Below are 13,647 nucleotides of genomic sequence, written 5' to 3'. Positions count from 1 at the left end.
GTAGCCATCTTCAGACACACCAGAAGAGGGCATCAGATCTCATTACAGATGATTGTGAGCCACCCTGTGGTTGCTGGGATTTGAACTCAGGTCCTCTGGAAGAGCAGTCAGTGCTCTTAACCGCTGAGCCATCTCTCCAGCCCTAAAAGACAGGGTTTTTATTGTATGGGTTTGTTTATACATTTATTATTATGTTTTTTCTTCAGAGGCTTATCTTTCTGTACCTAATACTGGCCCAGATAATTTCCTTAAGCAAAAATTAAGATGTTCATATGCGCTCTGTGTCTGGACTCCCAAACTCTACCATATATGTTGTAGAGCCTGGATTTTTAGGTAACTAGATAATGACTCTCAGAAAGTTAAATGTTTAAATGAGTGTATTAAACATAAATGAATTCTCTAAAATGAATGCGTTAAACAGAAAAGAGCTGCCAGAGTCTCAGCACTTATTTCCAGACTTTGAACTCAACCTGACTTTGATGTGTTCCCTCCCTCCCTCCCTCCCTCCCTCCCTCTCTTTCCGCTCTCTCTCTTGTGTTTTGTTTTGTTTTCTGAGACAGGGTTTCTCTCTGTAGCCATGGATGTGCTGGAACTCCCCGTGGACGAGGCTGGCCTCGAATGTACAGAGATCATCTGCCTTTGCCTCCTGAGCGCTGGGGCTAAAGGCCTGCATGGCCAGGCCCCACTTTGGTGTGTCACTTCTCTCTTACTGTGATAAGTCACCACGACGACTAAGACTTATAGGTGGAAGGTTTATTTGGGGCTTACATTTCCAGGGGATGGAGATCCATCATTATCGTAACAGGGGCGTGGCAGCTAGCATTCACATTCTATGTCCTGTATTCACAAACAGGACACAGAGAGCACACTGGGGAAGTGGGAAGCTCCTGAAACCTTAAGCTTGCCCTCGGTGCCATCTTTCCTCCAATAAGGCGACATGCATTAGTCCTTCCCAAACAGCTACTAACTGGGGCAAGAACTGCCTTGGAGGCATCTCATTCAAACCACACCCTTGGTCACTGTGTTTATCACAGTAGGAAAGTAACTAAGGCATGATGTGTCTTGTTTGGTGTTTATAAGGATGAAACATAACCAGGAGTCAGTGGTGGATCTTTAGTCCCAACATTTGGGAGGCAGAGGTAGACAGATCTCTGAATTGGGGGCCAGCCTAGGTTACAGAGCAGTTCCCAGCACAGCCAGGGCTACCCAGAGGAATCCCCAAAAAACAAAAACACAGAAAAAAAAATCCCCAAACCAACAACAAAAAGCAAAATATCTTAAAAAACAGATTGTGGTGCTGAGCATGGCGGCACATACCTATAATCCCAGCATTTGGAAGACTGAGGCAGGAGAATTGCCAATTTGAGGCCAGCCTGAACCACATTATGGATTCCAGACCTACCCCTCTTCTTCCCATAACCTCCCCCTCAACAAAAGACCGGCTTTATTAATATTCCGTTAAGGGGGAGGAGGTGCTCACAAGAGCCCATCCGTCCCTGAGGGGCCATAGCTGCCTAATGGTTCTGGTCAGGACCCTTGATGCTGTAGCACCTGTAAGTCGCCCTTGCTCAGATGAGTAAGTAGCTCTGTGCCCGTGCTCATGCAAGCAACCTTAATAGTGTGTGTGTGTGTGTGTGTGTGTGTGTGTGTGTGTGTGTGTGTGTAACTTTGTGTATGTGCACTATGTGTATGCTGGGGCCTTTGAAGATCATAATATGATGTCAGTCTTCCTGGAGCTGGTTAGAAGTAACTATAGGCAGCCAATGTGGGTCTGGGAACTCAGCTCAGGTTTTTTGTAAGGGAAGTCACAGTCTTAAAGACTGCGCTGTCCTTGTAGGTACAGGAGCAGGTACACACACACACACACACACACACACACACACACGAATGGCACAAAATAAGAAAACTTGTTGGAGAAAAGAAAGCTTTGAGAAGGAAGAGGAGGTGCATGAGAGGGTGATGGGGGACTACAATAAAAGAACATTGTATGCTTATATAACACTGAAAACATAGTGAGGGTTGTTGCTGTCATTGTTTTGAGACAGGGTTTCACTATACATCCCAGGCTGATGAAGAAGTGCTATGTAGACCAAACTGGCCTTGAACTCCGAAAGATGCACTCACCTCTGCCTTCTGAGTACTGACATTCAAAGTGTCCTATCAGTACTTTACTGCTGTGAAAAGATACCATGACCTCGGCAACCCTTAAAACAAAACACAGCTAATTGGGGCAGCTTACAGTTTAGAGGTTTAGTCCATTGTCATTGTGGAAGGAAGCACAGCAGCACAGACACAGGCAAGGCAGAAGCAAGCTGAGGGTTGTACATTCAGATCTGCAGGACAGTCAGAGAGACAGAGATGGCCTGCAGAGACACGCGCCAAGGCCGCACCTCCTACCCTGTCCGGGAGGGGAGCACCATTCCTTAACGACCAGGTTCTCAGTAGATGAGCTTGGGAGCCATTCTTACTCAGACAACCACACCTGGCCTGAAAGAATACAATTTTAAAAACAAATTAAACAAAAACAAAAACAAAGTTGTTATGGATCAATAACATAATTTATATAATATTATTAATAAATAACAATTTATATAATTATTGTTATATAATAAACAAGGTGGCCCTTGTTGCTCTTTTTTTTTTAAACCATCAATTTTTCTTCCACTTTTATTTTTACTATCTTAACAATAAATCATAGAACTTTTTTTGTCTTTTTTTAATTCGATATATTTTTTTTAAGTCTTTGAGTTAGAAAAAAAAGACGTTTTCCAGAAAAAAAAAGTTACTATCCTTAGGCAGTACAAAGCAACAAGTGTAATGTACTTGGCTCCTGTTTACATATATGCCAGTGTTTCTCACACTTCATATGACTAAATTAAAGCAAGCATTTTGGAATCGTAAATCATCACACAGCTTGTAGGAGAGAAGATCTGTTCTTAGAGCCGGGTCCACCTACCGGCTGTAGGTGTGCATTTGAGGGGTGAAGACATAAGAGGGGGCTCGATGTGTGTACTGGAGAGGCGGGGCTCAGGTGTGTGTGTCTGCTGGAGAGGCGGAGCTCAGGTGTGTGCTGGAGAGGCGGGGCTCAGGTGTGTGCTGGAGAGGCGGGGCTCAGGTGTGTGTGTGTGTGTGCTGGAGAGGCGGAGCTCAGGTGTGTGCTGGAGAGGCGGGGCTCAGGTGTGTGCTGGAGAGGCGGGGCTCAGGTGTGTGCTGGAGAGGTGGCCCTTGTTGCTCTTTTTAAACCATCAATTTTTCTTCCACTTTTATTTTTACTATCTTAACAATAAATCATAGAACTTTTTTTGTCTTTTTTTAATTCGATATATTTTTTATTTACATTTCAAATGATTTCCCCTTTTCTAGCCCCCCACTCCCTGAAAGTCCCGTAAGCCCCCTTCTCTCCCCCTGTCCTCCCACCCACCCCTTCCCACTTCCCCGTTCTGGTTTTGCCCTATACTTCTTCACTGAGTCTTTCTAGAACAAGGGGCCACTCCTCCTTTCTTCTTGTACCTCATTTGATGTATGGATTATGTTTGGGGTATTCCAGTTTTCTAGGTTAATATCCACTTATTAGTGAGTGCATACCATGAGTCACCTTTTGAGTCTGGGTTACCTCACTTAGTATGATGTTTTCTAGCTCCATCCATTTGCCTAAGAATTTCATGAATTCATTGTTTCTAATGGCTGAATAGTACTCCATTGTGTAGATATACCACATTTTTTGCATCCACTCTTCTGTTGAGGGATACCTGGGTTCTTTCCAGCATCTGGCAATTATAAATAGGGCTGCTATGAACATAGACCCTTGAGGATATTGGTACAGGGAGAAAATTTCTGAACAGAACACCAATAGCGTATGCTCTAAGATCAAGAATTGACAAATGGGACCTCATAAAATTACAAAGTTTCTATACGGCAAAGGACACCATCAAAAGGACAGATCTTCACCAATCCTACATCAGATAGAGGGCTAATATCCAATATATATAAAGAACTTAAGAAGTTAGACTCCAGAAAACCAAACAACCCTATTAAAAAATGGGGTACAGAGTTAAACAGGGAATTCTCACCTGAAGAACTTCGGATGGCGGAGAAGCATCTTAAAAAATGCTCAACTTCATTAGTCATTAGGGAAATGCAAATCAAAACAACCCTGAGATTTCATCTTACACCAGTCAGAATGGCTAAGATTAAAAATTCAGGAGACAGCAGGTGTTGGAGAGGATGTGGAGAAAGAGGAACACTCCTCCACTGCTGGTGGGGTTGCAAATTGGTACAACCACTCTGGAAATCAGTCTGGCGGTTCCTCTGAAAACTGGGCACCTCACTTCCAGAAGATCCTGCTATACCACTCCTGGGCATATACCCAGAGGATTCCCCACCATGTAATAAGGATACATGCTCTACTATGTTCATAGCAGCCCTTGTTGCTCTTATAGAGGACCCTATTCCGTCCTCAGCAGCCAGGCAGCCTTTAAGTTTAACGTGCTAGCGTGCTAGCGCACATTAAGATGCAGGCCTCTCCCACTCTCCTGATTGTTGCAGGCTTCACCATCCATCCCGGAGGCCGGTGGAGCCTAGAGGTGGGGCAGGTGTACGTCATCACAGTGGAGGTGTTTGACAAGAGCAGCACAAGGGTCTACATTTCTGACGTGAGTTGCTCCTTTGTTTTTCTTCGGTGTTCTCTCACTGTTTGAGACAGGATCTCGCATAGCCCATGCTGGACTTTTAACTAGCTATGTAGCATACAGTGGCTTTGAACTCCTGATCTTCCTGCCTCCACTTGAGCAAGTGCTAGGATTACAGGGATGTATGCCCCAGGTCCGGTTTTATGTGGTTCCGGGGTTCCAATCCAGGGCCTCAAGCATGCCAGATAAGCACTCTCCCAACTGAGCCGCACTGCAGCCCTGTCTTGTCTTCCGTCCGTCGTGGACAGATCCTGGAGCGGGCTGTCCATCTGTGGGACAGAGAGCCTTCCCTTTTCCTCTGCTCCCAATCTTGGCGTTTGTAAATGTGAAACATCAGTTATTACCATTACCTAGTGCTGCCCTTGGGGAACTAAACTGGAAGTCATAGCATGATCAGAATTACAGGAAGGAGTTGAAGAGCCCAGTAACAGCTGGAGACAAGCCTTGCTCTGCACGTCCGCACACTCGTCTGTCTTAGAGATGCTCACTCACCAAGGTTCTGTGGTCATGAGAATGGCATGTGGACAGCAGGTGGGAAACGTGCTTCTGCCCAGGACAGCCAGGGTTTAGAATTAGGAACTGTATAGTTTGTAATGGAATGGTGTTGGCTGTCCTAAATGTGTAAGTTTCAACTGTTTTGTCTCTGATATAAATGATTCTTTCCAAAAAATGGATAACCATTTTAAAGTCATATCTTTTCCAACTTAAAATTTCCATAAGGGAAAAGTTTTGGGTTTTTTGTCTTCAAATTAGCTAATTAAAAAAATTTTGGGGGCTGGAGAGATGGCTCAGCGGTTAAGAGCACTGACTGCTCTCCCGAAGGTCCTGAGTTCAAATCCCAGCAACCACATGGTGGCTCACAACCATCCGTAATGAGTTCTGAAACCTCTTCTGGAGTGTCTGAAGACAGCTACAGTGTACTTACATATAATAAATAAATCTTTTAAAAAAAATTTTTTTTTGGTTGGGTTTTCGGTTTTTTGTTTGTTTGTTTGTTTGTTTGTTTGTTTTGAGACAGGGTTTCTCTGTATAGCCTTGGCTGTCCTGGAACTCTGTAGACCAAGCTGGCCTCGAACTCAGGAATCTGCTTGCCTCTGCCTCCCAAGTGCTGGAACTGAAGGTGTGTGCCACCAATGCCTGGCTCCTGTTTTTTTACTTTTAATTATGTGTATGTGGGTTTGTGAGTGTGCGTGTGGGCGCCCTCAGAGGCCTTAGGTGTTAGATCATCTGGAGCTGGACTGAACCACCCTGCTGAGAACTGAATTGAGTCTTCTACAAGAGCAACAAGTGCTCTTAATCACTGAACCACTCTCTAGCATCCACTCTCTGCAAACCCTGTTTTTTTGTTTTTTGTTTGTTTGTTTGTTTTTGCCTTTATCTATTAAATGCATAGCTACAGTCTTATCTATGGTTTAGAACTAAAATGGATTTAGGGGAAAACACATCTCCCACTTCATGTTGCCGTTGGACTGATTTCAGAATCTCAAGATCACATCCCAGCTTTCCAACGAGTACTTTGAAGAGCAGCTGAGTACTTCAAACGGATCTTACCATGTGGTAAAAGCCCTGAAAGATGGAGTTGTGGTGATAACTGCAACCCTGACCTCCAGTCGTCAGGAGGTAGGAGTCTTAAAACTGCCTGTTTCCTAGGTGCCCAGGGGGGCGGGCAGCCTTGATCTAAAGCAGCTGGGATGTGCCATCTTCCTCCTCTCACCACAGTTGGAGTTGCACGCCTCTACAGACTATCCTTCTGCTGCGCATAGCATGCGGTACCTTTAAGAAACTGTCTCATGTGTATATTTCTCTGTGTCATCAGCTACACCAAAGGAACTTAAAACGATTATTTTTAAAATTGTCGTGGGGAGCACCTGTGTGCAGGTGACCACGCTGGATGCCCTAGAGCTTGTGCTACAAGCAGTTAGGCCCTGTCCTCTGCAAGAGCACTACAGACGGTCAACCACTGAGCCAGCCAGCCCTCCTGGCCAGCGTAGGGATCATTTATTCTAAAATTCCAAATGGTTACTATGCTGATTTATTTAGCCCTGCCCTTGACATTGAACTTTTACCTTATTTCCAGCTTTTTGTTTGTTTTTCTAACCCAGAGTTTCTTCATGTATCCCAGACTGGCCTTGACCTCAAAATCCTCCTGCCTCCAACTCCTGAGTGCTGAGCTCACAGCCCAGGGCCCACATTCCCACCTTCCATCCTGCGCCAGCACTTTGCAGATTTTTTTCCTTTTGATGACTTCTGTACCAGAAATGGAGCTTCTGTGTAGGGTGTAACTGGAATGCTAGAGTTAGTCTTGTCTGTGGCCGCCAGTGCTGATGGACAGAGGCAAGAACTGAGTCTTTGTTAGAATTTTTTTTAAAGACTTATTTATTTTATTTATTATATGTGAGTACACTGTAGCTGCCTTCAGACACTCCAGAAGAGAGGTCAGATCTCGTTACAGATGGTTGTGAACCACCATGTGGTTGCTGGGATATGAACTCACGACCTTTGGAAGAGCAGTCGGTGCTCTTAACCGCTGAGCCATCTCTCCAGCCCTCTTTTGTTAGAATTTTTAATTTAGTATTTATATGTGCATACCCCACATTTGACTGGCTAATAAGTCTGTGGGTGGGGCCATCCCTGGGCAGGGAGCCCTGGTTTGTGTGAGAAAGCAAGCTGAGCAAGCCACGGAGGACAAGCCAGTGAGCCTGAGCCGTCAGCCTCAGGGGCCTCCAGGTTCCTGCTTTGAGCTCTCCTCCCCGCCCCCACCTCCCTTCATGATAGACTGTGAGCTGTAAGCAGAAGCAAACCCTCTCCTCTCCCTGCCGCCTTTGGTCCCGGTGTTTATCACGGCAGCAGAGAGCAAACTAGAACAACTCTGAGGGTTTCTATTTTTCTGGCCTTTTTTGCTTGTAAAGACAGGCAGCTAACCTCAGCTGCCCTTGAACTCCTGACCCTCCTGCATCAGCTGTAGCTGCCTTTACACTGAGTTCTTTTTCTTTTAGACGTAGAAGATGGTTGAATACTTTGAGAAGATACCACTTTGCTCATGTTTTCAGTGTAATGAAATTGTTTCAGGAACTCTAACCTGATCCGCCTTTTCTCGTCCCTGCAGAGCAACACTTCCCAGGCAAAAACCTATCAAATCAGTCACCAACAAGAGGTGAAGATTTACTTTCCCATTCAGCTTAAACCCAGCTTTCTGGCATTTCCCCATCATCCTCTGGGAATACCAAATCGGTTCATAGTACAGGTACAGCATCGAATAGCAAATTCACACAGAAATAAATCAGTTCCTTTAATAGTTTCTCTAATCATGTTTTATTGAAAAGTTTGGACTTGTAGCCCAGGCTGGCCTTAAACTCACTCTGCAGCTGCTGACTCTACTTAGTTGCTGAGTGTGTGTGTGTGTGTGGGTGGGGGGGGCGGGGGGAGGGGTCGTTGTTACAGCCCTGCAGTGCCAGACCAGGTTTGGGCAGTGCTGGGGATGGAAACCAGGACTTCCCTCTGCCTGTGGAGCGACATCACCAGGCCCAGATTTGTTGTTAACTTTTCCCTCTCCACCAGCTCACTAGTGCAGCTCAGCGTTTGTGGGCCACCAAACGTGAGATTCAGAGTTCTTTCCATCCTTGCCATCTGTTGTTTCCTTGTGAGTTCTATGTCACTTTGTCATCTTCTCCAATGTCCTGATGGCCCTGTGACCCTCTGTGGGACAATAGCTACTCAGCTGCCCTCTAATGTCTCTCTTGACCACCTCCCTACCTCCCTGTAGGTTCTCGGTTTCCTAGCATGTGCAGAGATAGTTCATCACATAGTTTTATTGTTTTTCTAAATTCGACTTCAACAGTCACATTTTGTGTTTTACTTAAATTCTGCTTTCCTCTGGAAGAGTTCATACTAGGCTGTGGCTTTTCACAGGTAGAGGGCGGTAGTGGCAACTTCACCTGGAGCTCTTCTAACGAAACCGTGGCCATGGTTACCACCAAGGGCGTGGTAACTGCAGGTCAGGTGAGAGGGAACAGCACCATTTTGGCACGAGATGTACAAAATCCCTTTCGATCTGGAGATATCAAGGTACATGTCTCTTTAACATATGTGTAAGAGTGTCTCCATATATGTCCATATATGTCTGCGCCACTTTTGTGCCTGTTTTCCGTGGAAGCCATGAGTGAGCACTGGATCCCATGGATCTGGAGCTAGACAGTAGTGAGTAGCCATGTGGGTGCTGGGAATTGAACCTGGGTCCTCTGCAAGGGCAGCAAGAACTCTTAACTGTCGAGCCATCTCTTTAGCCCCACAATTTTAAATTTTAAGGTCAGGAACATGTTTGAAACTCCATCTAGTACAACTTGACTATTTCAAAATTTTACTGAACTGAGGATGTGGCTCATTTGGAAGAGTGCTCGCGTGCTGTGCACAAAGCCCTGCTCCAGTCCTTAGCACCCATAAAACTGGGCCTGTAGGCCACGCTTGAGACCCAGCGCTTACGCTTAGGAGGTGGAGACAGGAGAATCGGAATTCAGCATCGTCTTCAACTACATGAAACCCTGTCTCAATAAACAGAACTAGATTAGGTTAAAGTGTTATCAAACTCAACCTGGAAGCACATATACCTCAAGTCCATTGGAATGTGGGCTGACTAAGGCTGACTTAAGAGCCATGTACTCACTGCCTAGGGATGGGACAGCCCCCCCCCCCCCCCCCCCCCCCCGTGGGCTGGGCCCACCCACACTGATCACTGACCAAGAAAATGTCCCACAGACATGCCCATGGCACAATTCAGAGTCAGGTCTTCAGCTGGGGTTCCATCTTGTATCAGATTGACAGTCAAGATTAGCCATCACCCTTGAGTGCCAGGGAGCAGACAAGCCATCAGGTTTGTGTGACAAGTGCTCTTGTGTGCTGAGCCACTCCGATGGCCCCGTACACACAGAATCGCCAGTGGCTATCATGCCACCCTTGTTACCATCCTCATAGTTGGCTAGTTCAGCTACCTGTGAATGGCGGGATACTTGACAGGCTTGCTGGTACACGCCTGTCATCTCAGCAGCTGGGACTGAAAGCAGAGAGATTTGGGACCTGGCTGGCCTCAAGCGAAAAGCAAGGCCTGAACTTTTAATTAAATGGCAATTTTTCTATTTTTCTCCAGTTTAAGGTATCACTGTATCACTTGGCATGTTGTCATCATGTGATGGCCATTTATTGAGTGCCTGTAGGTTCTGAATATGTGCTAAGTGTCACAGGACACCCTACTTGAAATTAAAATCCAAGTAGGAAGATTTATTAATGTGAGAACAATATCTCAAGGAAGATATAAGAGGTCTTTTATTTGTTCAAATTGCATAAAACATTTATTTCACAGTATAATTAAATTCTGGTAAGGATAAATTCACTTTATGTGATAGTGGTACCATATGAGGCTCTAAAATCTCTGTGAAGGGGAAGGAGGGAAACCTACAAAGCAGCAACTCCGGCTTTCCCTACACATGGAAGCATCAAGTCTAAGAGGAGCCAGAACCGGGCGAGGCAAACCCGCAGGCAGAAGCCTGGGAGCAGGGCTCCAAGGCAGTGACCTTCGCTTCAGAGAGCTGATTCACAGAGCTGCCCCAACAATGCATGGATACCTGATGGGGGGGTTGGAGGGAGTTGGGGGGGAGGGGGAAGGGGGAGTATGTTGGGTGTCTAACGGTCTTTAAAGGTGACAAAAAGAAGCGAAGGCTCTTGGTTCTGATACAAGGACCACTGAGAACAAGTAAGGAGTGAACTCTCACAAGGTGAGCAGGGAGCACCTAGTAAGCCTTCATGGGAAGGATGGACAAAGAGAAAGCCTTCTCCAAGGGCCTGTAAAGGGATTTAAAGAATGTGCCCACTGCTGTTTAGATTATATAATATAGTTGATGGGCCAACGAGGTGACTCAGCAGGATTGAAGGCTCTTACCATGTAAGCCCTGGAACCCACATTTCAGTAGAAAACTCTACCAAGATTGTCCTCTCACTTCCATGTACACACTATGACATGTGTCCTCAGCATTTGTGTCTACACTCATATCAAAAGCACACGTAGTAGTAGCAGTGACGATGATGATGATAACCAAGTTGGGCAATGAGGTGCACACCTTCAATTCCTCAGTGAGTTTGAGGCCAGCCTGGTCTACATAGCAAGTTCTAGAACAGCCAGAGCTATGTAATGGAAAGACAGCTCCGGCTTGTGTTAGGCTCACAGCCTAAATACTGAAATGAAATTGAGACCTGAAAGCAGATGAGCAACCCGCCTGCGTGTGGTGGTGACCTCTAACCTCAGCATTTGGGGAACCACAGAAATCCGCCTGCCTCTGCCTCCCAAGTGCTGGGATCAATGGCAAGTGCCACCACCGCCCGGCTCCCCAGGTATTTTGAATCCATTGAATCTGTGGATGTATGTGAAGGCTGACTCCATGTTGACCTGCTTAGGTTTTATTTTGTCATCTTGACACAAGCTAGAGTCATTTGAGAAGAGAGAACCTCAACTGAAAAAAAAAATTGGTCTGTAGGGAAGCCTATGGGGCATTTTCTTAATTAATGATTGATGTGGAGGGCCCAGCCCATTGTGAGTGGCACTGTCCCTGGGCTGGTGGTCCTGGGGGCTCTAGGAAAGCAGGCTGTGCAGTCTACGAACAAACTTGAAAGCTGCTTTCCTCCATAACCTCTGCTTCAGCTCCTGCCTCCAGGTTCCTGTCCTGTTTGAGTTCCTGTTGAGTCCTGTCCTGACTTCTTTACACAATGAACTGTTACCAGAAAGTTTAAGCCAGATAAACCCTTTTCTCTCTTAAGTCGCCCTTAGTCATGATGTTTTGTGGGGAAAAACAGGCAGGCAGAGCCCAGCCTGCATAGGGGAAAACTTGCTGGGTCTGCATACAGCACTGGGGTAGGGATGGCAGACGCCCGCCCGAGGACCTGTAGAAAGAGAGGCCGCCTGGCTAGCGGGGAGGGAGGTCCTTGCTCAGAAGGCAGTGCCATTCTGGCATGGGCCTCCCGGGTACCTGTAGAGGAAGCTTGGCTGAGGAGAGGCTGGATCCTTTCCTGGGGCTGGAGACACTGAGGCCTGTTCCATATTCTTACATGGCGGGTTTTGATAAGAAGAGAGAGTTCACAGTTTCAATGCTTTATTATAGAAAACTAGGGAGAGAAAAGGAGATAGAGAAGTAAAGAGAGAAAGAAAAGATAGAGGGATGAGAGCTGGCCATGACCATGTGGAAAGAGGGGGAACAGAGAGACAAGAACAAGGACGAGCCGGACGGTGGTGGTGCAGGCCTTTAATCCCAGAGACAGGGGGATTTCTGAGTTCGAGGCCAGCCTGATCTACAGAGTGAGTTCCAGGACAGCCAGGGCTATACAGAGAAACCCTGTCTTGAAAAATAAACAAACAAAACAAAACAAAAAAAAAAGAAAAAAGAAAAAAAGAAAAGAAAAAGGACGAGAGAAAAAACGAGAGTGAGAAGGGGCAAGAACCTCCTTTTATAGTGGGCTGGGTTACCTTGCATGTTAACCGTGGGGGTGCGGAAAATCTGGCTGTATCCAGGTGACTGTAGGGGTGGAGTCCAGCCAGAATACTAGGGGCCTGGGGTGTGGCCCTATGTGACTGATGGCCACAGGATTATGGAGTTGAGGAGTCAGGAGTCTGGGAGCATAGCTCACTGGTTCCGTCCCTTGTAGAATGTTCTACTGGGTCTCCTGAGTGAGCCTTGCTCAGCCAGGCCACAGACTGCCTTACGCGGTCCCACAATGTTTCATCACAGCAATAGAAACCCTAAGACAAACTAGGCTGTGGTGGTGCACACCTTTAATCCTAGCACTCCAGGAGGCAGAAGCAGGTGAATCTTAGAGTTAAGGCCAGCCTGGTCTATTGGTTTATGGAGTGAGTTCTAGGACAGCCCAGCCCAGGCTATACAGAGAAGCCACCCTTCCCAAATATTATATATAAATATATACATTATATATACATACATACATATAAACTGGAGGCTGGCTTGGTGGCAGTGAGCGTCTCTAGCATGCACAAGGATCTGCATTATTCAATTCATAGCATCACCACCACCCCGCCAAAACAGAAAAGAAAAATGAGGGGAACTAAAGTAAACCATGTATGTAACAATGTATGGAGCAGGTATACATATGTTGTTGAGACAGGGTCTCACTGTGGAGCTGAGGATGAACTTGACTATTGTATTGGCTCAGCTTTCTAAAGGCTGGACTCAGACATGTGTCCCACACTAAAATGTTCATATTTATGTGTATATTACATATGTGTAGACACACAGCACGTGATGATGCATGTGTCTTCATGTTCTTTGTAAGACTTTCCTAAAGGGTCATTGCTTTTCCTCAAGGTGTATGTCCTGAAGCTGAACAAAATGGAACTGTTGCCGTTTCAAGCTGATGTGGAAATCGGCCAGATTATTGAGGTACCCATTGCAATGTATCATGTAAACGCAGAGACCAAGGAGGCCATCGCATTCACAGACTGCTCGCACTTACCCCTCGAGCTCAACTCGGATAAGCAGGGAGTCTTCACTCTTCTTAAAGAAGGCAAGGCTAAGCTCCTTACTGCGCTGCCCCCCCCCCCATCCTCTGAGGGCCGAACCACCACTGAAGTGTAATCCATACAATTCTTTCTCTCCTTCCTTTCCTCCCCATCTCCCCCACGTGATCCTGCTGTGTAGCCTTCATAATCTTCCTGTCTCAGCCTCCTGAGTACTGGTGTGGAAGGCCTTGAAGCAGTTGTTACTCTACTCTTTTTTATGAATGTTGAGAGCAAAAGCACAGGGGAAAATGCTGTGTCTTTGTGTGTGGTGTGCAGTCATATGCTCATGTTCAGGTGAATGTGGGTGCATGCGTACACGTGCTTGTATGGCCTGGAGTCTTCCTTGATTGCATGCCACTCTATTTATCGAAACAGAGCCGCTCACTGAACTCGGAGCGCACCCCTTCT

General features: G+C 46.2%; 1 protein-coding gene across 1 annotated transcript in view; it reads left to right on the top strand.

Moving 5' to 3' along the window:
- Nup210l (nucleoporin 210 like) overlaps nt 1–13,647 on the top strand; it is a 108,279-nt gene that overhangs the window by 21,496 nt on the left and 73,136 nt on the right. The window contains exons 8-13 of the mRNA XM_052179947.1: nt 265–333; nt 4,546–4,652; nt 6,168–6,308; nt 7,795–7,932; nt 8,598–8,753; nt 13,046–13,244. Of these exons, the coding sequence (XP_052035907.1) occupies nt 265–333; nt 4,546–4,652; nt 6,168–6,308; nt 7,795–7,932; nt 8,598–8,753; nt 13,046–13,244 (810 nt within the window). The remainder of the gene's footprint in view (nt 1–264; nt 334–4,545; nt 4,653–6,167; nt 6,309–7,794; nt 7,933–8,597; nt 8,754–13,045; nt 13,245–13,647) is intronic.

Source organism: Apodemus sylvaticus, chromosome 4, assembly GCF_947179515.1.
Source record: "Apodemus sylvaticus chromosome 4, mApoSyl1.1, whole genome shotgun sequence".
Classification (NCBI taxonomy): Eukaryota; Metazoa; Chordata; class Mammalia; order Rodentia; family Muridae; genus Apodemus; species Apodemus sylvaticus.
Note: the sequence above shows the minus strand (reverse complement) of the source record. Positions and strands in the feature narration are given on the sequence as shown.